We start from the raw sequence: 22,330 nt of genomic DNA, 5'->3' as shown, positions 1-22,330 counted from the left end.
ATCGAGACTAGACCTAATAATCACATCAGAACCTGAAATAGTGCGAAAGATAGAATACCAGGCACCAATAAGTAAAAGTGACCACATATTGATAGAACTAGAACTAAATGAAAATAAATACATGAAAAGAAATGAACAAATAGAAAAGGAAGAATGATGTATGATTTTTTTTTTTTTTTATAAATTAAGAGAATTCTTTCAAAATGAAAAATGGGAAAGAATACACAAAGAAGATACAACAGTAGAAGAGAAATGGAATATTTTGACAAAAATTTATAAAAAAGGAGTGGAAAAGTATGTCTCAAGACAAATACAAGAAAAAGAATATGTAAAGTGCTGGTACAACAAAAGTTCTAGTGTTAAAAGACAAAAGAGACAAAGCTTGGACCAAATGGAAGAAAGACAAAAGACCTGAAAAATGGAAAATATATACTTGTTATAGAAATGAATAGGTACAAACGTGCAGAGAGGAAAAGAGAAAATATGAAAAAGATGTCATAGAAAAATGTAGAGATCAACCAAAACTATTCTACAGATTTGTAAACAACAAACTGAAAAACAAACAAGACTTGGAGAAATTAAGACAAGGAGGAGTGTATACACAGAGGAAATAGAAATGGCGGAAATTATGAACAAACATTTTAAATCAGTGTTTACAAGGGGGAATATACAACTGGATGAGATTGAATGGAAAGAGAAAGTCCCCCCTATGAAAGAAATAGAAGTAACAAAGAATAAAATAATGAAACACTTGAGTAATCTTGATGTTAGAAAATCGCATGGACCAGATGAAATAGCAAACTGGATTTTGAAAGAATGCAGAAATGAACTGGCAGACAAAATGCATAGCATAATAAACAGTTCCTTGAAAGAAGGAAAAGTTCCAGAAGATTGGAAAAAAGCAAATATAGTACCTATATATAAAGGAGGTAATAAAGAAGACCCTACCAACTATAGACCAATCTCTCTAACAAGTACAATAGCAAAGATTTGTGAAAGAATTATCAAAAGTAAATGGGTAAAATATCTAGAAAAACAAAACAGCGTGCTTAATCCAAGACAATTTGGATTCAGACAAGGACGATCATGCGTCACTAATCTAATATGTTTCTATTCAAGGCTAATAGATATAATACAAGAAAGAGATGGATAGGCTGATTGTCCATTTCTTGACCTAAAAAAAGCCTTTGACAAAGTACCACATAAGAAGTTGCTTAAGAAATTAGAAACTGAAGGAGGAATACAGGGCAAACTGCTTAAATGGATGGAAGACTTTTTGCTAGAAAGAAAAATGAGAGTAGTGATAAGACATAAGCACTCATGATGGGATGACGTAATAAGCGGTGTTCCACAAGGAAAAGTTCTGGCCCCAATAATGTTTGCTATATATATTAATGATATGAATGAAGAAATTGAAAGTTATATGAGCTTCTTTGCAGATGATGCAAAACTATTAAAAAAAGTGAACACGGAAGAAGATTGTGAGTCCCTACAGAGTGATCTAAATAAAGTATGGGAGTGGAGTAGGAAGTGGGAGATGGAGTTCAACACTAAAAAGTGTAGTATAATGGAATTTGGAAAAAGAAAAAACAGAATAACAGGAGCATATAAATTGGGAGAAGAAGGAATAAAAAAAGTAGAAAATGAGAAGGACCTGGGAGTCATTGTTATGAATAATATGTCACCTGAGAAACATATATATAAGATTTTTGGAGAAACTTATAATTTAATAAGAACAATCAAAGTGGCATTTACATACTTGGATGAAGAAATGGTGAAGAAAATACTAATCACTCTGATAAGACCAAGATTGGAATATGCTGCAACGATGTGGTCACCAAGTACAAAAAAAATTTATAAAAAAACTTGAAAGAATACAAAGAGCAATTACAAAATTGGCACCTACTATATGAAGAGAGACTAGCAAAACTTGAACTAAAGACACTAGAGCAAAGAAGAGAGAGAGGAGATTTGATAGTTATTTACAGAATCATGAAAAGCATAGAAATGATTGATAGTGAGAATCTGATGAAATGGGATGATAGAAATACAAGAGGACATGGAAAGAAAATCAAGAAAGACAGCTATAGAAGAGATGTGAAAAAAACAGCTTTCCTCACAGAATAATAGACAGTTGGAACAAGTTAGATGAGAAAGTAGTGTGTGCAAAAACAATACATGAATTTAAAATTAGTTTAGATAAAATGAGATATGAAGACGGGACACCATGAGCATAGCTCCCCTTCCCGTAAAATACAACTAGGTAAATACACAAAGTTAGATGAGAAAGTGGTGTGTGCAAAAACAATACATGAATTTAAAATCAGTTTAGATAAAATGAGATATGAAGACGGGACACCACGAGCATAGCTCCCCTTCCCGTAAAATACAACTAGGTAAATATATGTATATATATATATATATATATATATATATATATACATATATATACATATATATATGTTTCTTTGTAGCTATAATTTTGTTAATATATTTGCTTGTAGCAAGGTCCCTGTCTGGGTATTGGCTGCATGTTATTGTGGCAAAGTAGCATGCAGTTGATACTTTACGGTCTATATGGGGTGGCCCTATGGACCAGAGCCACACATCATTTTGTCTGTGATAGAGGAAAACTCAGTTCACAGAGAAATTATGACAATTTTATACTACGACTGTCCCTCCGTTATGCTGTCCCCCAACCCCTTGTTACTGTCCTGTGGAATTTCTCTGAATATTCATTTCCTTTTTTGCCTACCTTCCCTGTGGTGGGGGAAAAGAATACTGCCACCAAGTATTTCCACTTGGATCGTAAGAGGCGAGAAGAAAGGGACAGGTAGTGGGACTAAGCATCCTTCTCCTTGTAGCCCCACAGGGGACATTCCTAAACGAAAAAGTAAAGGCATAAGAGGGTCTAGGAGTTTTCTGACCAGCACCCTAAGGTTTGGGTCCTTTAATGTGCGTGGATGTGGTACAGATGAGAGTAAAAGGGAAGAGATAGGTAGTATGTTTGTGAGAAGAAAGATGGATGTGTTGGCTTTTAGTGAAACTAAGTTGAAAGGGAAGGGCAAATTTAAGTTTGGGAGTGTAAGTGGGAGGTTATCAGGAGTGAAGAAGGGGCGAGGGAGGGAAGGGGTGGCTATACTAGTAAGTGAAGAGATAAGTAAATGTGTAGTGGAGTGGAAGGAGGTATCCTCAAGGATAATGTGGATGAAGGTGAAACTGGGAAAGGAGATGTGGGGTCTTTGTAAGTGCATATGGGCCTGGCAGTGAGAAGAGTGTAGAAGAAAGGTAGGCTTTTTGGATAGATTTAAATGAGTGCATAGAGGAATTAGGGAGAAATGCCAATGTAAAAGTACTGGGAGACCTTAATGCTAGGGTAGGAAATGATCCAATTGATGGAGTGGTTGGGAAATGTGGAGTTCCAGGAAAGAATCATAGTGGAGAGTTGATGGTGGAAATGTGTCTAGAAAGAGAGTTGACAATAGCATATACAGTGTTTCGGAAGAAAGTCAAGCATAAGTACTCATGGGAGAGGGTGGTGGATGGAAGGGTGGTAGATAGAGCGTTAATGGATTATGTAGTGGTAAATAGGATTATGATAGGAAGAGTTAAGGATGTACATGTGCTAAGGGGAGAGGGTGGGGGAATATCAGATCATTTTTTGGTGGAAGGTAAGTTGAGAGTGGAGGATAGATGGAGAAGAGGAAAAGGACAAAAGGTAGGGAGGTGCTTAAAGTGAACTCTTTAAATGAAAAGGAAAAGGAGAAGGAGTATAAGAAGAAGCTGAAGGAGGAGTGGGAGGGAGTGAAGGATAGAGTAGAGCTAGGAGTGGAGAAGGAAAGGAGATGGTTCAAGGAGGGAGTCACAAAGTGTGCAAAGATGGTGTGTGGAACAAGAATGGACAGGAGGAAATAGAAGGAAGGGTAGTGAATGGTGGGATGAGGAAACAAAGAAGGTTGTAGAAGAGAAGAAACGAGCTTTCACAGATTGGTTACAAAATAGGATGAGGGAGTCATATGAGAGGTACAAAGAAAAGAAAAGTAAAGCAAAAGGTAAAGGAGGCAAAGAGGAGAGCAGATGTGAAGTGGGGTAAGAATATGACAGAAAATTTTGAAAGTAATTAAAAGATGTTTTGGAAAGAAATTAAGAGAGGAAGAGGAGGCGAATCAAGTAGAGAAGAAAAGGTAAAAGGTGCAGATGGAGAGATGATAATGGAAGAAAAGGCTGTAAGGGGAAGATGGGCAGAATATTTTAGGGAGTTGCTAAATGTGAAGGAGGATAGAGAGGGAAAGATAGCTGCAGTGGGAAATGCTAAGGAAGTGACCGTGATGAGTGAGGAAAATGGAGGAGAAATAAGGAAGGATGAAGTGAAGGCAGTTGTTAAGATGATGAAAACAGGTAAGGCACCTGGTCTGGATGGATGCCATGCAGAATGTCTGAAAAAAAGGAGGTACAGTGAGGGTGGACTGGCTGGTGAGGTTATTCAGTGTTTGCTGGAGAGAGAGTAGAGTGCCGGAGGACTGGAGGAGTGCCTGTATAGTTCCTCTTTACAAGGGAATGTAGTAGTTTCAGAGGGATTAGCTTGTTAAGTGTAGTTGGGAAGGCTTATGGGAGGATCTTGATTGAGAGGATTAGGAGAGGAACAGAGGGAGTAATTGGTGAGGAACAGTGTGGATTTAGGACGGGTAGAGGTTGTGTAGATCAGATCTTTGTGGTAAGACAGATATGTGAGAAAGCAATTGGAAAGAGGAAGGATGTTTTTTAGGCTTTTATGAATCTGGAAAAGGCTTACGACAGGGTAGATAGAAAGGCACTGTGGGAGGTTTTGAGGATATACAGGATAGGAGGAAAGCTTCTAGGAGCTGTCAAGAGTTTTTATGAGGGTAGTAGAGCTTGTGTCAGGATTAGAAATGGAGAGAGTGAGTGGTTCGAGGTAAAGGTGGGACTTCGTCAAGGATGCGTTATGTCGCCCTGGCTGTTCAACTTATACATGGATGAGGTAGTGCGAGAGGTAAATGCAAGGGTAGTGGGTCAGGGATTAGAGATGGTTAAAGAAAATGGAAAAAAGTGGGAGGTGAGGCAGCTGTTGTTTGCGGATGACACTGGGGAAGAGGGGAATGCCTGTTGAGGAAGGACGGGAGAGGACAGAAGACAGGGGTGAATGGAGAATGGTTGTATATGGATGATGTTGTGATGCATGAGGTGGAATGGGCGGGGGGGATGGGGGGTGAGGTAGTATGTGTGAGCAAAATTTGACGCAGCCTGAAGGGATGTCTCCCCGTCTTCTCCTTTTATGCATGGGAGGGTGGAGAGGGGGGGTCGTCAATCTAATGAAGCGGCCTTGCTGTGGATGTGCTGTGTCTTGCGACACTGCTTCTGACCCAGGGCAGTGGACAAGGTGCAGGGATGGTCCGTCATCCAGGAGGTGCTAAGATAAGAGGGAGGATGGAGGGGTGTGGATTGTATTCAGGGATGGAATGGGTGGGAATGATTTTATGCCTTTTCCTTTTTGGCTACCTCCCTTGTAAGGGGGAAAAAGCCTTGGTATGTATATGTAGATGAAAAATAACCTTAATTCCTTGTTGAAGTTTTTTTCTGGGATATTATGCACATTTACAAGAAATATTCTTTATTAATTTGGACATAATTCCAGCTACCATAATCATAGGCTGATTTGGGGGTAGCCCAGTGTGAGGCCATGTCTTCCACCCAGGGCTGGATTAAGACCCTTAGAGGTAAGATTTTGGTACATACATACATGTATGTACCAAAATCTTACCTCTAAGGGTCTTAATCTAGCCCTGGGTGGTCTTAATCCAGCCCTGGGTGGAAGACATGATTTGGGGGAAGCCCAGTGTGAGGCCATGTCTTCCACCCAGGGCTGGATTAAGACCCTTAGAGGTAAGATTTTGGTACCCCCATAAGAATACAAATTCCTATTCATTACATGTTATGAAATTATTTTTTATAGCTAAATACCATTTGAAAAAAAAAAAAAATCCTATTCAAATAATGTTATAGATTTCAAACAAAAAAGGCTAAACAGATGGGGAAAAAATTATATCTATCTATATACTGAGAGCTTTTTCACCTTTACCAAAGTCAAAAGGCATATAACCACTCCTATCCACTGCCCTTTCCTACCTCTCATCTTAGCTCCTCATGGATGATGGGTCATTCCCACATCCTGCCCACTGCCCTGGGTCAGAAGCAATGAAGCAAGGCCACTTCACTTAATCGACAACCCCTCTTCTCTGTCCCCTCATGAAAAAAGGGGGAGGGGGGGAAATACCTTTGAGCTGAGTCAAAATATCATTCACACATAACCACTCCTTAACTCCCCCATCTCCCACCCATTACCTTCCCTGCATCACAGTATCATTTGTACACAGCCATTCCCCACACACCCCTATCTCCTGCCTTCTCCCTTCCTTGCTCAACAGATATCCCCCTCTTGCTCAACACCCCTTCACACCATCCATCCATCTCATCCTCAGTTGTCCCCTCACATTCACTCAATCCACCTCTGCCTTCTATGCCTCTTTTACTAATCTTTCTTCACTCTTTCCATGTGTCCAAACCATCTCATTACTCTTTTATCAACCTTATCTGACATCTCCTTTTCCACCCCCCTACTCTCCTCCTCACTTCCTCATTTCTCACTCTACCCAACCTAGTAACTCCTATACTTCTCAGACATATCATCTCAAGCACGTTTAAATTTTTCCACTCTGCCTTTCTTAAATTCTGTCTTTGTCCCATATCATGCTATCAGCACAATCACTCCTTCATAACTCCTCTTTGCATCAATTCCCAAAAGCTTATTTCTTATTACACTTTTTAATCCCCTAAGGCATTTACTTGGTTCTCTTAATCTACAATTTACCTCCACCTCCACATGTGACCACAAGTACCTAAAGTTACCCACTTCCTCCAGTCTCTCTCCTTTAAGACTTACTTCCAAATTGCTGCCATTCTCTCCACTTGTACATCTCATCACCTTCTTTAACCCACATTTACCATCAACTTTCTCCAACTGCATATTTTCCTAAATTCTCTTAATCCCCTTTGACCCTTCTACAAGTGTAATGTCAGCAGCAAACAGGCTCCTACTTTTCTCCACTTTCTTTAACCATCTTCAGTACCCTACCCATTACCCTTGCATTTACTTCCTGCACCACCCCATTCATGTACACATTGAACAGCCATGACAACATGACACATCCCTGATGCAGTCCCACCTTTACCTCAGACCACTCACTCTCTCCATTTCCAGTTCAGTTCTAACACAGGCTCTACTACTCTCGTAAAAACTCTTGACTACCCATAACAGCTTTCCCCCAATCCCATATATTTGTAACACCTCCCATAGTGCCTTCATGCCAACCCTGTCATAAGTGTTTTCCAAATCCATAAAGGGGAAAAAAAAAAAAAAAAAAAAAAAAAATCTTAATTTTTCCCATCTGGGGGTATTGCCTGCATGCTTTTGTGGCACAGTAGCATGCAGTTCATACTTTAGGGTCTATATGGTGCACCCCTGCAGACCAGAGACACACATCATTTTGTCTGTGATAGAGGAAGACTCTGTTCATAGAGAAATGATGACACTTTTATTATACTATGACTGTCCCTCAATTATGCTGTCCCCCAACACCTTGTTACTGTCCTGTATCATTTCTCTGAGTATTTATTTCCTTTTTTTGCCTACCCTGTGGTGGGGGAAAAGAATGCTGCCACCAAGTCTTTCCATTTGAGTCATAAGAGGCAACTAGATACGGGACAGGGAATGGAACTAGGAGTCTTGCTAAATGCAGCCCCACAGGGAACATTCCTAAAAAAAGTAAAGGCATAAGAGGAGTTTTCCAACCAGTACCCTAAGGCTTGGGTCTTTTAATGTGCATGGATGTGGTACAGATGAGAGTAAAAGGGAAGAGATAGGCAGTATGTTTCTGAGAAGAAAGATGGATGTGTTGGCATTGAGTGAAACTAAGTTGAAAGGTATGGGCAAGTGTGAGTTTGTGAGTGTAGTTCAAAGGTTCTCAGGAGTGAAGAGGGGACAAGGGAGAGAAGGGGTGGCTATACTAGTAAGAAAAGAGATGGGTAAGCGTGTAGTGGAGTGGAGGGAGGTTTCATCAAGGTTGATGTGAATGAAGGTGAAGCTGGGAAGGGAGATGTGGTTTTTTGTAAGTGTGTATGGGCCTGCTAGTGAAAAGAGTGTAGAGGAAAGGGAGGCTTTTTGGATAGATTTAAATGAATGCATAGAGGAATTAGGGAGAAATATTAATGTAGTTGTATTGGGAGACCTTAATGCTAGGGTAGGAAATAAACCAATAGATTGAGTGATTGGGAAGTATGGAGTTCCAGGGAAAAATTGTAGTGGAGAGTTGATGGTGGAGATGTGTCTCGAGAGTTGATGATAGCAAATACAGTGTTTAGGAAGAAAGTCAAGCATAAGTATACATGGGAGAGGGTGGCGGATGGAAGGGTGGCAGATAGAGCATTAATGGACTATATAGTGGTGACCAGGAGTATGGTATGAAGAATTAAGGATGTACATGTTCTAAAGGGAGAGAGTGGAAATATCAGATCATTTTCTAGTGGAAGGTAAGATGAAATTGGAGAATAGGTGGAGAAAGAGGAGAGGGGCAGAAGGTAAGGAGGTACTTAGAGTGAACAGCATAAATGAGAAAGAAAAGGAGGAGTATAAGAAGCTGAGAGAGGAGTAGGAGGGAGTGAAGAACAGAGTAAAACTAGGAGTGGAGGAGGAATGGGGATGGTTCAAGGAGGTAGTCATAAGGTGTGCAAAGATGGTGTGTGGAACAAGGAGGATGGGAGGAAATAGAAGGAAGGGTAGTGAATGGTGGGATGAGGAACCAAATAAGGGTGTAGAAAAGAAGGAGGCTTTCATAGACTGGTTACAAAATAGGATGAGGGAATTGTATGAGCAGTACAAAGTAAAGAGAAGAGAAGTAAAACATAAGATAAAGGAGGCAAAGAGGAGAGCAGATGTGAAATGGGGTAAGAGTATGACAGAAAATTTTGAAAGTAATAAAAAGATGTTTTGGAAAGAAATTAAAAGAGGAAGAGGGGGCAAATTAAGTAGAGAAGAAAAGGTAAAAGGTGCAGATGGAGAGATGATAATGGAAGAGATGGCAGTGAGAGGGAGGTGGGCAGAGTATTTTAGGGAGTTGCTAAATATGAAGGAGGATAGGGAGGGAAAGGTAGTTGCAGTGTGAAGCGCTAAGAAAATGAGAGTGATGAGTGAGGAAAATGGAGGAGAAATAAGGAAAGAGGAAGTGAAAGCAGCTGTTAAGATGAGAGCAGGTACGGCACCTGGGTTGGATGGAAGCCATGCAGAATGTCTGAAGAAAGAAGGTACAGTTATGGTGGACTGGCTGCTGAGGTTATTTAATGTTTGTTTAAGAGAAGGTAGAGTGCCGGAGGACTAGAGGAGTGCCTGTACAGTTCCACTTTACAAGGGAAAGGGGGACAAGTGTGAGTGTAGTAGTTTCAGAGGGATCAGTTTGTTGAGTGTAGTTGGGAAGGCTTATGGAAGGGTCTTGATTAAGAGGATTAGGAGAGGAACAGTGTGGTTTTAGGACAGGTAGAGGTTGTGTAGATCAGATTTTTGTGGCAAGATAGATATGTGAGAAAGCTATAGAAAAAGGTAAGGATGTTTTTTGGGCTTTTATGGATCTGGAAAAGGCTTATGATAGGGTAGACAGAAAGGCACTGTGGGAGGTATTGCAGATATATGGGATAGGAGGAAAGTTGTTAAGAGCAGTCAAGAGTTTTTAGGAGAGTAGTAGAGCTTGTGTTAGGATTAGAAATGGAGAGTGAATGGCTTGAGGTAAAGGTGGGACTTCATCAGTGATGTGTTATGTTGCCCTGGCTGTTCAATCTATACATGGATGGGGTGGTGCAAGAGATGAATGCAAGGGTAGTGGGTCAGGGGTTGGAGATGGTTAAAGAAAATGGAGAAAAGTGGGAGATAAGCCAGTTGTTGTTTGCTGATGACACTGCACTTGTAGCAGGATCAGAGATGGGATTGAAGAAATTAGTGAGAGTTTGGGAAGGTGTGTGAAAGAAGGAAGCTGAAGATAAATGCGGGCAAAAGTAAGGTGATGAGATGTACAAGGGGAGAGAGTGGCAGCACACTGGAAGTGGGTATTAAGGGAGATAGACTGGAGGAAGTGGATAGTTTTAGATACTTCGGGAGATTTACGTTAAACGACGTCATAAAGCCCGTCGTTACTCCGGGTTTTCGTTAACCGAGTAGGTCGTTAAACGAGGAGTACCTGTACTGCATTTCTTTATATTAAATTTTACTTCCCACTTTTTAATCCAATTCCAGATCGTGTTCAGATCTTGTTGCAGTGAGTTGCAGTCCTCTTCCGTTTTTACCTTCTTTAGTAATTTTGCATCATCTGCAAAGAAATTCATATAGCACTCCATGCCTTCATTCATGTCATTAATGTATACGGCGAACATGATCGGAGCCAGTACTGATCCTTGCGGGACACCGCTTTTTATTTCTTCCCAGTTGGAGAATTTTTCTCTAATTGCAACTCTCATTTTCCTCCAAATCAGGAAGTCTTTCGTCCATTCCAATAATTTTCCTCTGATGCCACCTTTTGACTCTATCTTCTTTATTAGTTTCCTATGTGGTACCTTATCTTTTGCAGGTCCAGAAAAGCACAGTCTGCCAACCCATCTCTTTCTTGTATTATGTCTATTAATCTTGAGTAAAAGCAGATCAGATTTGTTGTACATGATCTCCCTTGTCTGAATCCAAATTGATTTGGGTTCAGTATAGATTTTTCTTCCAGGTATTTAACCCATCTGTTTTTGACAACTCTTTCACAAATTTTTGCTATTGTGCTTGTTAGTGAGACCGGTCTGTAGTTAGATGGATCTTCCTTATCACCTCCCTTATAAATTGGTACAATGTTTGCCTTCTTCCAGTCCAGTGGCACTTTTCCTTCTTTAAGAGAGAATTTAATTATATTATATATTTTGTCAATTAATTCTTCCATACATTCTTTCAGTATCCAGTTTGCAATTCTGTCTGGACCATGTGATTTTCTGACATCAAGGGTTTTAATTTGGTCACTGGTTTCTTTTTGTGTTATGATTATTTCTTTCATTGCTGGGGATAATTCTCTCTCTCTAACTTCACTGTTAGGCGAGTTTTCTATTGTGAATACTGATCTGAAGTGGTTGTTCATTATTTCTGCCATTTCCAGTTCCTCTGTATATTCCTTTTTATCTTGGCACAGTTTTTCTATTTCTTGTTTGTTTGTCAGTTTTCCATTTACATACATACATATACCAAGGCTTTTCCCCCTTACAAGGGAGGTAGCCAAAAAGGAAAAGGCATAAAATCATTCCCACCCATTCCATCCCTGAATACACTCCACACCCCTCCACCCTCCCTCTCATCTTAGCACCTCCTGGATGACGGGTCATCCCTGCACCTTGTCCACTGCCCTGGGTCAGAAGCAGTGTCGCAAGACAGCACATCCACAGCAAGGCCGCTTCATTAACTTGGCGACCCCCCCTCTCCGTCCCCCCATGCATAAAGGAGAAGATGGGGAGAAATCCCTTCGGGCTGCATCAAAATTTGCTCACACATACTACCTCACCCCCATCCCCCCACCCATTCCACCTCATGCATCACAACATCATCCATATACAGCCATTCTCCATTCACCCCTGTCTTCTGTCCTCTCCCGTCCTTCCTCAACAGACATTCCCCTCTTCCCCAAAGCCCCCTTCACCCCATCCATCCACCTCATCATAGGACATCCCTTCATGTTCACTTCCTCCACATCTGCCTTCCATACCTCTTTTACTAGTCTTTCTTCACTCATTCTTTCCATGTGTCCAAACCATCCTAATACTCTTTCATCAACCCTATCTCCCAACCCCCTTTCCACCCCTGTTCTCCTCCTCACCTCCTCATTTACATACTTTGGGTTCTTCTTTACATTTGTCTATTATCTTTTTTTCACATTTTCTCTTTTCATCTTTGCATATTTTTACATATTCGTTTCTTAGTTTTATGTACGTCTGCTATTTGCTTAGTCTCTTATCTCTTTTCCACTTTTTCCAAGCTTTGTCTCTTTTGTCCTTAGCTTCACTACATCTTTTGTTGTACCAGCTTTTTAAGTATGTTTTTCTATTTTTTGTTGTGGTACATATTTGTTCCCTCCTTCATTATAAATTTCTTTTAGTATATTCCATTTTCCTTTTATCCCTGTATCTTCATTTTGGAATTTTTCCCAATTTGCATTGCGAAAGAATGTTTTACGTTTCTCAAAGTTTGTTTTGTTATACATTGGTTTTCCTATTCTGCGTTTATCATTTTTGCTTTGATCCATTTGTTCTTTCAATTCCATTTCTATTAGTATGTGGTCACTTTTTCCTAACGGAGTTTTGTAATAAATTTTTTCGATAATCTCAGGTTCTGTCGTAAGTATTAAGTCTAATTTTGAGGGTTCTTCATTTCCTCTGTATCTATTATTTTTTTCTAATCCACTGGATCATTGTGTATTCAATGGTCAAGTCAAGGAGGACATTGCCCCAGTGTTTCTCTACCCCCTTCACTGTCATTTCTTCCCAACATATTTCTTTTGAATTAAAGTCACCCATAATTACTGTATTTCCTCCATCTTTCAGTATTTCAATTAATTCATCTTTTGTATCTTCTAGTAACTCGGAATGATTCCTTTCTGTCCAGGCTTGTGTTTTGGTATATATGTATATATTGTTGTTGTACACTTTAAATTAAGTTTTCACCCTACTCCAGCATTTGATTTTCATATATTTTTGTCATTCTACAAATGATATTTTGATTCAAAAAGAGCATCTGTAGACTGAAAGTACATAATTCAAGTTACCTTAGCACGGTTCCTCCTTTTACTTCTCATTGTCATGGTACAGACTGATGATGTCACTTTAATTACTCTCTCACTCACTAATGATACCTGTATAATCCTATTACTAGGCCTAGCTATCTTCTATCTTTCCTCTGTTGCACTTCTTTCACTCACACCTTTTCTCTCCCCTCTCTCACATGACACTCACTTCTCCCCTCAACCAACTCCACATCTGTGCATTCTACGGATGACACCTAGAATCAAAACAGATACTTCAAACTCACTCTGATGTACTTTCAGGTTCACAATGCACTTCAAGAGAGTCATGTAAGAATTGCCTGCTTTGCTGTTTCCATATCCAGCTTAAGTATTCTTTGCATGCATCTGCATACTCAAATTTGTTCTAAACTCACAATTATATTTTGACATTGTCATTCAAGCAAGTCAGTTGTGAATGTGTATTCAGTTAATTGAAATTGTATAAACTCGATTATGCTCTTCACTGTCAAATGAGCTGCTTAAAACTTATGTCGATCAGCATTGAAAAAAAAAATTACTTTCTGAATTTTCTGTGGGTGATATTCCTTTTCTTGTGGAAAAACAACAATGTTTTCTAGACTGCTTGCTATCTAGGTGATTTGTGCTTTGCAAGTTAATAATTTTTTAGTCTTGTAATGATATGTGCATATATTTACAAATGCTAACATTCCAATCTTAATGATAATTTGAAAAGAATTTCAAATTATGCTTTTTAAATTACTCGCATTGGTTGCTCAGTGGCTGAGCGGGTTAGGGCATCATTACTTGTTGCTAAGGATGAGGGGATGGCAGTTTGAACCCTACTACCAGCAAAGTTGAACCAAGGGGACTGTTCATTAGATTCCATGCTACAAAGTCCTATGTGAGGGGTACCATCCTAGCCTCCCAATTAGGGGAGTTTGTGATGTTAAACCATATCATCAGTTGTTCAATAATTGAGATGTTCACTTTTGTTATGAAATTAATTAAATTTTCTAGTTTTGTATTATGCATACACTGACATAAATAAATACGACAATACTGAATAGATGTAACTTCTTACTTGCTTAAAACCATTACTTTTGAGATAAAATTCCAGAATCAGGTAAACACAGATATTTATTATGAAACTTATGTTGTCCAATAGCTCCTAATCTAATATAACCTAAGATCTATGTTTTAGGATTAAGTGGGCCCTTTTGATTGGGCCCTTTTTCAAGTTTTCCTGGTAGAAATTTTAGACCCAGTCCACAACTGGTTGCAACAGACAAAAGTCAATGGAATATCAGTACAATTCCTCACACTCATCCCTACACTATCTTAAAATACATTTATTATCATACTAAACAGTAATCTGATTACCTACTTGACTTTTTCAAGCTCTTGTTGATGTTTTTCCTTTAGTTCTTCCTTTGTGGCTGAGAGCAACAACTCCTCTTTCTTCCTGTTAGCCTCTGCCTCTTTTCTCTTCAGTTCCAAGGACTCAATTTGTTTCTGAATATTATGTTCCTGATTACAAAGGTTTTCCAAAACACCTTTTTGTTGTTTTATTTCATTTTCAATTTCTACCTTTTGTTTCTTCACTTCTGCTGTGGGATCTGCTGAAGTCTGCAATGTAAAATTAACTGGGTAACACATTGAAAAGAATTAAGAAAACCATAAAAAAGGTTCCAGGGAAAGGCTCTTAATAAGATATATCCAATGTAGGTATATACCAAAAGCTTTCCCCTCCTTGTACTGGGATGGCCAAGTCAAAGCTTTGCCTTTTTGTGGGAGAAAAATACAGAAAGGTGTAGTACTAGTTTCCTTTCTTCACTCCATTTATTCATCTTTCATGACACACATGGGAACATGGTGGGATTCTTATTATCCTGAAGAGAAAGAAAGAAGAAGAAAAAAAAAATCCAGGTCTTCCCTTCACCCACATTATCCTTAATGACACTTCTGCCCACTCCACTGTGATGTTACATAACTCATCACATACCAAAAGTACCACTCATCCCTTCCCTTGGCCTTTCACCAGTGAATCTAATAATATATATATTTTGTTGTTGTTGGCATTATCCAATTCTATTCTTGTGTTGGAATACCTTCTGCCTATCAACTAACATGGTATTAAAGAGAAAGGAACAACTTACTTTAACAGCTGAAGTTGCACCAACAATTTTGTTTAAATCAACAACAATCTTTTTGGATGGAGGGGTTGCTGACTCAGCATTTTCTTTGACTGCTGTCCTGGTCCCTGCCCCTTTAGCTGCTGCTCCTTTAGCAACAGGGTCTTTTGTCAGTGGCTCTGAGATAGTTGCTCCTTTGGTCGCTCCCGCTGAGGTTGTTCCTTCAGTACCTGCAGTACCTGAGGTTCCTTCATCTTTGGCTCCTGTGCTTGAAGGTTCCTTAAGTGCATCATCCTGCTGTTTCACATTCCCCTTGTTGCTCAACTTAGCTACAACCCGGTCAAAAGGGTTCATTTTCTTGGAGGCATTCCTTGAGGTTTCGTCAAACTCCAACTTAGTTTCTGCAGTGGATTTCCTTTGCTGAAGTGAAGCTGAAGAAGGTTGGGTACTTTGCTTAGGTTTCTGCTGCCCTTTGGAGGGTGCTGTGGATGAAGGTTGGGTCTGATTTGGCTGAGGGGTCTTCATTGATGCTGTGGGAGCCACGCTGTCCTTCAACACTGATGCTTGAGGTGCAGACACCTTTTGTTTCTCTGATTCAGTCTTTTGTCTGTACTCCTGCAGGGCATCTTTCTGAGGAGCTGACCGGGCTGTATGGGGATCTTGTGCCCATGGGTCCTCTCCTGGTGGGAGGAGGGAGGAAGCATCCTGTAGAAGGAGAGACCCTTTGTCTCCACTTTTGATGACCCCACTGGCCATGAGTAGGGCTTCCTCCTCCTAGGGGCATCAAACAGAAAGTATAAGAACATAGTTCCTCTAAGAGAATAGAAGAAAAGCATTTAACAATTTTTAGAATTTCAACAGAAACTGAAAATAATATTATATATATATGAAGTTCGGATGCTAACCATCCTTTATTTCAAAGAACAGTCCTTTATTCAGGTCTATTTGCCCTTGTCCTTTATTGAAATTTGAAATGACACTATTTGTCCTTTATTTTGAAATTGTTTTGACTGGTAGTTCAATTTCCTACTCTCAAGATGTGATGATTGCAAAAGCGTTGACTTCTTGTAAGAGTGCAGATTCTGTTAACTCTGCATTCTGCACAATACCAGATGCACAGAGCGGCAGACCACAGACCAGTGTGTAAAATCAGCCTCATTTTATGTATAACTCAACTTTCCATTAAAAAAAGGCACTCATTTTGGGAAAACCAGAAAATCGTAAACTATGTTACTAAATATGAGAACCATCACCAAGAAAAAAAGAAAAGAAAAACAACAGAGAAAGAAAGGAGGTGCTGTTGGACGTTTGGAAAGGCAAATCTTCCACCTATCAACTGAACTCACGAAGAACCAAAACAAATATGGCGTATTATACAACACAATATGATGAGACCCTTCACAAAATCGAGCCGTAATTTGTTATAAATACCAGAAGAACAGTTAAATCTATGTGAGAAAACTTGTAATAGTAGTGTCAATATTTCATGTTATTAACAGATATTTTGAAAAACAGAATAGATTTCGATGAAATTCAACTTTCGGCAAATTATCAAACCTAAGCTTCGTAGGCCATTCATTTCCCAAAGTTTCAGAAATTTGTAGTAGTAGAACATTTGAAGCTAGAAGGAAAGCTTAAATCAAAGATGAATGATTTTTTGACGAAATAGCATTAATTCAAAGAAACTTCGACACTATCAAAAGCTCTGAACTCTTCATAACCTCAAAAACAACCAGTGTTTTTTTTTTTCTTTCTTTTTTAATCTATGGACTTTAAATGTATCAATGTTTTCAAAATAGTTTATTTTGTACAATCAATTCCTGGAACATCATCTTATTGTGAGAAAGTTTTTAGTTTAATGTCATCTAAATGGCGAGATGAAAGGAACTGATGCTCTATTGAATTAATTAAGAATGAACTCATACATTTTACCATAAAAGATAGTTATTTGGAATTCGCTAAAAACAGCAAAAGTGATACAAATTTTCTGGAGGCAGCAAAAAGCCAGGGCAAATATAGTTTTAAAGATTAGAATCCTTTGATCAAGGTAAAATAAATGTCTTCTCATTCTTGTTTTTGTATTATCATTTAGGTAAGAAATATGTAATTTTGAACTGCATTTAATACCGGCATCTATTATGATCTATAGCCACTTAAATAAATACCAATAAAGTTTTTATGTCCTTTATTGTAGCTTAACAGAGTTGGCAACCCTAATGTGAAGACACATTGAATTGTTGTCTATGCTGCATGAGTGTGGGTCTATTTCATGTCACTGGTTAGTAGTAGTAGGAGGAGGAGGTAACTTATGAGATTTATCCTAAGGCACTGGGAGCAGGGCCAATTTACCAACAGAGATACTTGGCCATTGGCCTAGGGCCCACAGGCCCACTGAAACTAATTTGTCACACAAGAATGGGGGTGAATCTATTTACGTGCAATAAGCATTTTTTCAGTAAAAAGTCACAACATCATATTAAATATAACTTGAAAAAATTTAATAAAATCTTATATATTTTTTTATTATATTTCTATAAATTTGGGGACCCAATGATGAGTTTGGCCTAGGGCCCACAAGAGGGTAAATCCAGTCCTGATTGGGTGATTTTAATCAGCTGAGGGAAACCTCTAGTAATCAATATATCAAAAATATCTCAATTAACCATACCCTATGGTGTAATGTGTAATTGAATATAATATTAGATACACACAAGGGGGGGGGGTAGGAACTAGACTGATTTTTTTTTTATCAATTAAACTGGCATGTATGTCAATAAGCAAGAGTAAATTTTTGGAACATCCTATATGAAGCAAAGAGATTAACTTCAGTGGGTAAAAAAAATAATAACAGTAATAACATAATACTAATACTAAAAACAATAACAATAATAGTAATGATAAAAATAATAATATGGGATGGACTGGGTGCCTACTTGGACATATGTTGAGATTATTCCCACATTTAAAATATATGAGTGAGTTTAACTTACTGAATCTTCAGCCTCGCTGTCAAACTCTTCCTCCTCTTCTTCCATTTCCTCTTCCTCCTCTTCATCCATCTCTTCCTCCTCATACTCGAACTCTTCCTCCTCTTCGAGGACAAACTCCTCCTCCTCTGAGGAGTGGAACTCAATCTTCTCTGTGTCGAGGGCAAAACGAAGGTTCTTACTGTCCCGGGAGAGTGACAGGTGGTCCAAATCTGAGAGAAAGTAAAATAAATAATAATGATGATGATGTTGATGATGGTCATGATAACAACAAAGATGACAAAAGAGATGAAGATGATGATGATGATGATAATAATAATAATAATAATGATAATACAGTAAAACCCCGATTATCCAAAACGAAAGGGGGGAAGCCTCTTTCGGATAAGCCAATTTTTCGGATAATCCAGATTTATCAGAAATATATTTCGTGTTGACATACTTTGTGTGTGTGTGAGTGTCCTGTGCCTTCCTCCCCCCCCCCCCTCTCTCTCTCTCCATCAGTCTCAAGTTGTGGATGGAACACAATTTTTTTTTTTCGTGTTGACGTACATACCTTATACGTAACAAAGAACAAGAATTATTCTATACATATATCTTCCACTATCCTGACGAACACAATAAAGCAACCCCACCACTCCCCGCCTCTGTCACCATCACTCCACAACCCTTCCACTCCCCACCTCCTGGTGGTGGAGTCAGAAGGAAGGGTCGTCCATTGCTCCATCTTCACTGTCCAAATCAAAGGTAGACAAGGAGGATGAGGCACTTGATGAAGGGCGAGAAGACTGGGTGGATGAAGGTGATCTTGGCCGAAAAAACGAGGTGATAGAAGTCTGTTTGGTGCAAGACAGCTGTTTCTCGTTGACGTCACTCAGTGCTGCTCGCATCATCGGGTACAGTTGATTGCTATTTGAAATGTCCCTGGGTCACTGGTCAAGAAACTGAAGCACTCCTTCGATGTGGGACCAGACTGTTGCCAAAGACATGGAAGGATCAGAAGGATCATTGTCGTCATCATCATTGTCATTGCCGTGCATCACTTCCTCAGCTATTTCTTTGGTTGATTGGAGAGCATAACCTGGGTCCCCCTCATCCACAGTGAGCCACTCCTGGACGTCCTCCTCTGTAACTGTCTCGTAATCATCCAGGGCCTCCTTCACCTCTCGCACCTCCCGGTCAAATCCTTCAAACACTTCTCGCATATCCTCATGGCCTCGTAGCAGGGGATTCCAGGCATTGGCCAATGTAGAAGGGGGCACCTGTTTCCACGCTTTCTCAAGGTTGTAGATTGCTATTGCTGTCTTCAGGTTATATCTCTTGAGGTTTGCTATTGTCCTCTGGGCTCTAGTGTCTCCTTCTTCCCCCTTGAGTGTCACACACAGAATTTCCTGCATAAAGTGCCGGCAGTAGCGTATCTTTACTGCTTGTATGACGCCCTGATCCATTGGCTGGATGATTGAGGTGGTGTTGGTGCGGCCCTTGTCCAGCTTCCTTCCTGGCGCGTCCTTAACAGTTGTGCTTGCCTGTGTGTTGTTGGGCAGTGCCTTCCAGAATAGTCCAGTCTCATCAAAATTGTAGAGTTGATGGGGTAGCAGTCCTTCGTCACTCACTAATTTCCAAAAATCGTTAATGAAAGGCTCCACAACATCGATAGCAGCACTAGCAGTCTCTCCACAGACCCTCTTGTTTGCTAAAAGATTATGCTTTCTGAACCTAATGAGCCACCCAGAAGAAGCTCTGAAGTCATTAATACCTAAATTGTTTGCCAGGGTTTCCGCCGCAGACTGTAGATCTACACCCCACACTGGCAATCCGGAAGATACGTGCTGTTGCTGCCACTTGAACAACGCCTCGTCTAGGTTTTGGTATTTACCCAGCTTCATGGTCCTCGGTCCTGAATCTTTGTTCTTGTGGTGGAAGACAGCTGGGAGATGCTTCTGAGTGAACTGCCTTAACTGTGGCCCTGCCTTTTCGATGTCCGTAACAGTAGCATTCCCAATGCCATATTCGTGGGCGATGGACGTTCCCGATTGACCCGCCTTCAGCTTGTCCAATATCTCCAGCTTCTGCTGTATGGTAAGGACGACTTTCTTCCTTTTCCCGGTTTCTTTCAGCATAGTGATGTAGAAAGAAGTGAGGTCGAAGCACAGGTAGAATGCGACTGCCCAGGGTGAACTCTGTGACGCAACTGCCGCCGACTGACAATGTAAACAATGAAACCAAACAAACACACGCTACGCTAAACAAAGTAGTATGCTTAAAACCTATTCATTTTAACTGTTCTTATCAATCTTAAATGTGTTAATATAGTACATATGTAGTTACTTTTATTTATTTTCATGTTTTTGATGTTTTATAACGTTTTAGTATAGAATTTTTTTTTTAATTTTAATTGCATTATCCAAATCAATTTCGGATAATCCCGTTTTTCGTATAATCCGCTTTCGGATAATCGGGGTTTTACTGTAATAATAACGGCAATTATAATAATAATATATTCCCCAACTGGGGAATACCCCAACTGGGGAATACCCCAACTGGGGTATTGCCTTCACATTGTTATGGCAAGTAGCATGCATGCAGTTGATACTTTAGGGTCTATATGGGGTGCTCCTATGGACCAGAGCCACACATCATTTTGTCTGTGATAGAGGAGGACTCTGCTCACAGAGAAATGGTGAAACTTTCATTATACTGCTACTGTCCCTCTAAAATGCTGTCCCCCAACCCCTTGTGCTGTCCTGTACCATTTACCTGAATTTCATTTCCTTGTTTCGCCTACCCTGTGGTGGGGGGAAAAGAACACTGCCACCAAGTATTTCCATTTGGATCATAAGAGGCGAGAAAAACGGGACGGGGATTGGGACCAGGCATCCTTCTCCCTGTAGCCCCACAGAGGACATTCCTAAAAAAATGAAAGGCATAAGAGGGTCTAGGAATTTTCCAACCAGCACCCTAAGGTTTGAGTCTTTTAATGTGTGTGGATGTGGTACAGAGGAGAGTAAAAGGGAAGAGATAGGTAGTATGTTTGTGAGAAGAAAGATGGATGTTGGCTTTGAATGAAACTAAGTTGAGAAGGAAGGACGAGTGTGAGTTTGGGAGTGTAATTGGCAGGTATTCAGGAGTGAAGAGAGGGAGAGGGAGGGAAGGGGTGGCTATACTAGTAAGTGAAGAGATAGGTAAACATGTAGTGGAGTGGAAGGAGGTTTCCTCAAGGATAATGTGGATGAAGGTGAAATTGGGAAAGGAGATGTGGGTTTTTGTAAGTGCATATGGACCTGGTAGTGAGAAGAATGTAGAAGAAAGGGAGGCTCTTTGGATAGATTTAAATGAGTGCATTGAGGGATTAAGGAGGAACATCAATGTAGCAGTATTGGGAGACCTTAATGCTAGGGTAGGAAAGGAACCAATTGATGGAGTGGTTGGGAAATGTGGAGTTCCAGGAAAGAATCACAGTGGAGAGTTGATGAATAAGATGTGTCTAGAAAGAGAGTTGATGATAGCAAATACAGTGTTTCGGAAGAAAGTCATGCATAAGTACACATGTGAGAGGGTGGTGGATGGAAGGGTGGTAGATAGAGTGTTAATGGACTATGTAGTGGTAGACAGGAGCATAATAGGAAGAATTAAGGATGTACATGTGCTAAGAAGAGAGAGTGGGGGAATATCAGATCATTTTTTGGTGGAAGGTAAGTTGAGAGTGGAGGATAGATGGAGAAAGAGGAAAAGGACAGAAGGTAGGGAGGTGCTTAGAGTGAACTCTTTAAATGAAAAGGAAAAGGAGTACAAGAATAAGCTGAGAGAGGAGTGGGAGGGAGTGAAGGATAGAGTAAAACTAGGAGTGTAGGAGGAATGGGGATGGTTCAAGGAGGGAGTCACAAAGTGTGCAAAGATGGTGTGTGGAACAAGAAAGACAGGAGGAAATAGAAGAAAGGGTAGTGAATGGTGGGATGAAGAAACAAAAAAGGTTGTAGAAGAGAAGAGATGAGCTATTACAGATTGGTTACAAAACAGGATGAGGGAGTCATATGAGAGGTACAAAGAAAAGAGAAGAGAAGTAAAGCACAAGGTAAAGGAGGCAAAGAGGAGAGCAGATGTGAAATGGGGTAAGGGTATGACAGAAAATTTTGAAAGTAATAAAAAGATGTTTTGGAAAGAAATTGAGAGAGGAAGAGGAGGCGAATCAAGTAGAGAAGAAAAGGTAAAAGGTGTAGATTGAGAGATGATAATGGAAGAGAAGTAAGGGGAAGATGGAGAGTATTTTAGGGAGTTGCTAAATGTGAAGGAGGATAGGGAGGGAAAGACAGTTGCAGTGGGAAGAAGCATT

At 39.9% G+C, this 22,330-nt stretch overlaps 1 protein-coding gene across 1 annotated transcript in view; it reads right to left on the bottom strand.

Moving 5' to 3' along the window:
• Positions 1 to 22,330, bottom strand: part of LOC143021744 (uncharacterized) — a 231,433-nt gene that overhangs the window by 129,085 nt on the left and 80,018 nt on the right. Inside the window, exons 7-9 of the mRNA XM_076179439.1 lie at positions 18,004 to 18,212; positions 15,038 to 15,787; positions 14,266 to 14,507 (exon numbers count right to left, since the gene is read on the bottom strand). Of these exons, the coding sequence (XP_076035554.1) occupies positions 14,266 to 14,507; positions 15,038 to 15,787; positions 18,004 to 18,212 (1,201 nt within the window). The remainder of the gene's footprint in view (positions 1 to 14,265; positions 14,508 to 15,037; positions 15,788 to 18,003; positions 18,213 to 22,330) is intronic.

This window comes from Oratosquilla oratoria, chromosome 42, assembly GCF_046742065.1.
Source record: "Oratosquilla oratoria isolate Oo_2021 chromosome 42, ASM4674206v1, whole genome shotgun sequence".
Classification (NCBI taxonomy): Eukaryota; Metazoa; Arthropoda; class Malacostraca; order Stomatopoda; family Squillidae; genus Oratosquilla; species Oratosquilla oratoria.
The sequence above is the reverse complement of the archived record's forward strand: the minus strand, read 5'-3'. Positions and strand labels throughout refer to the sequence as shown.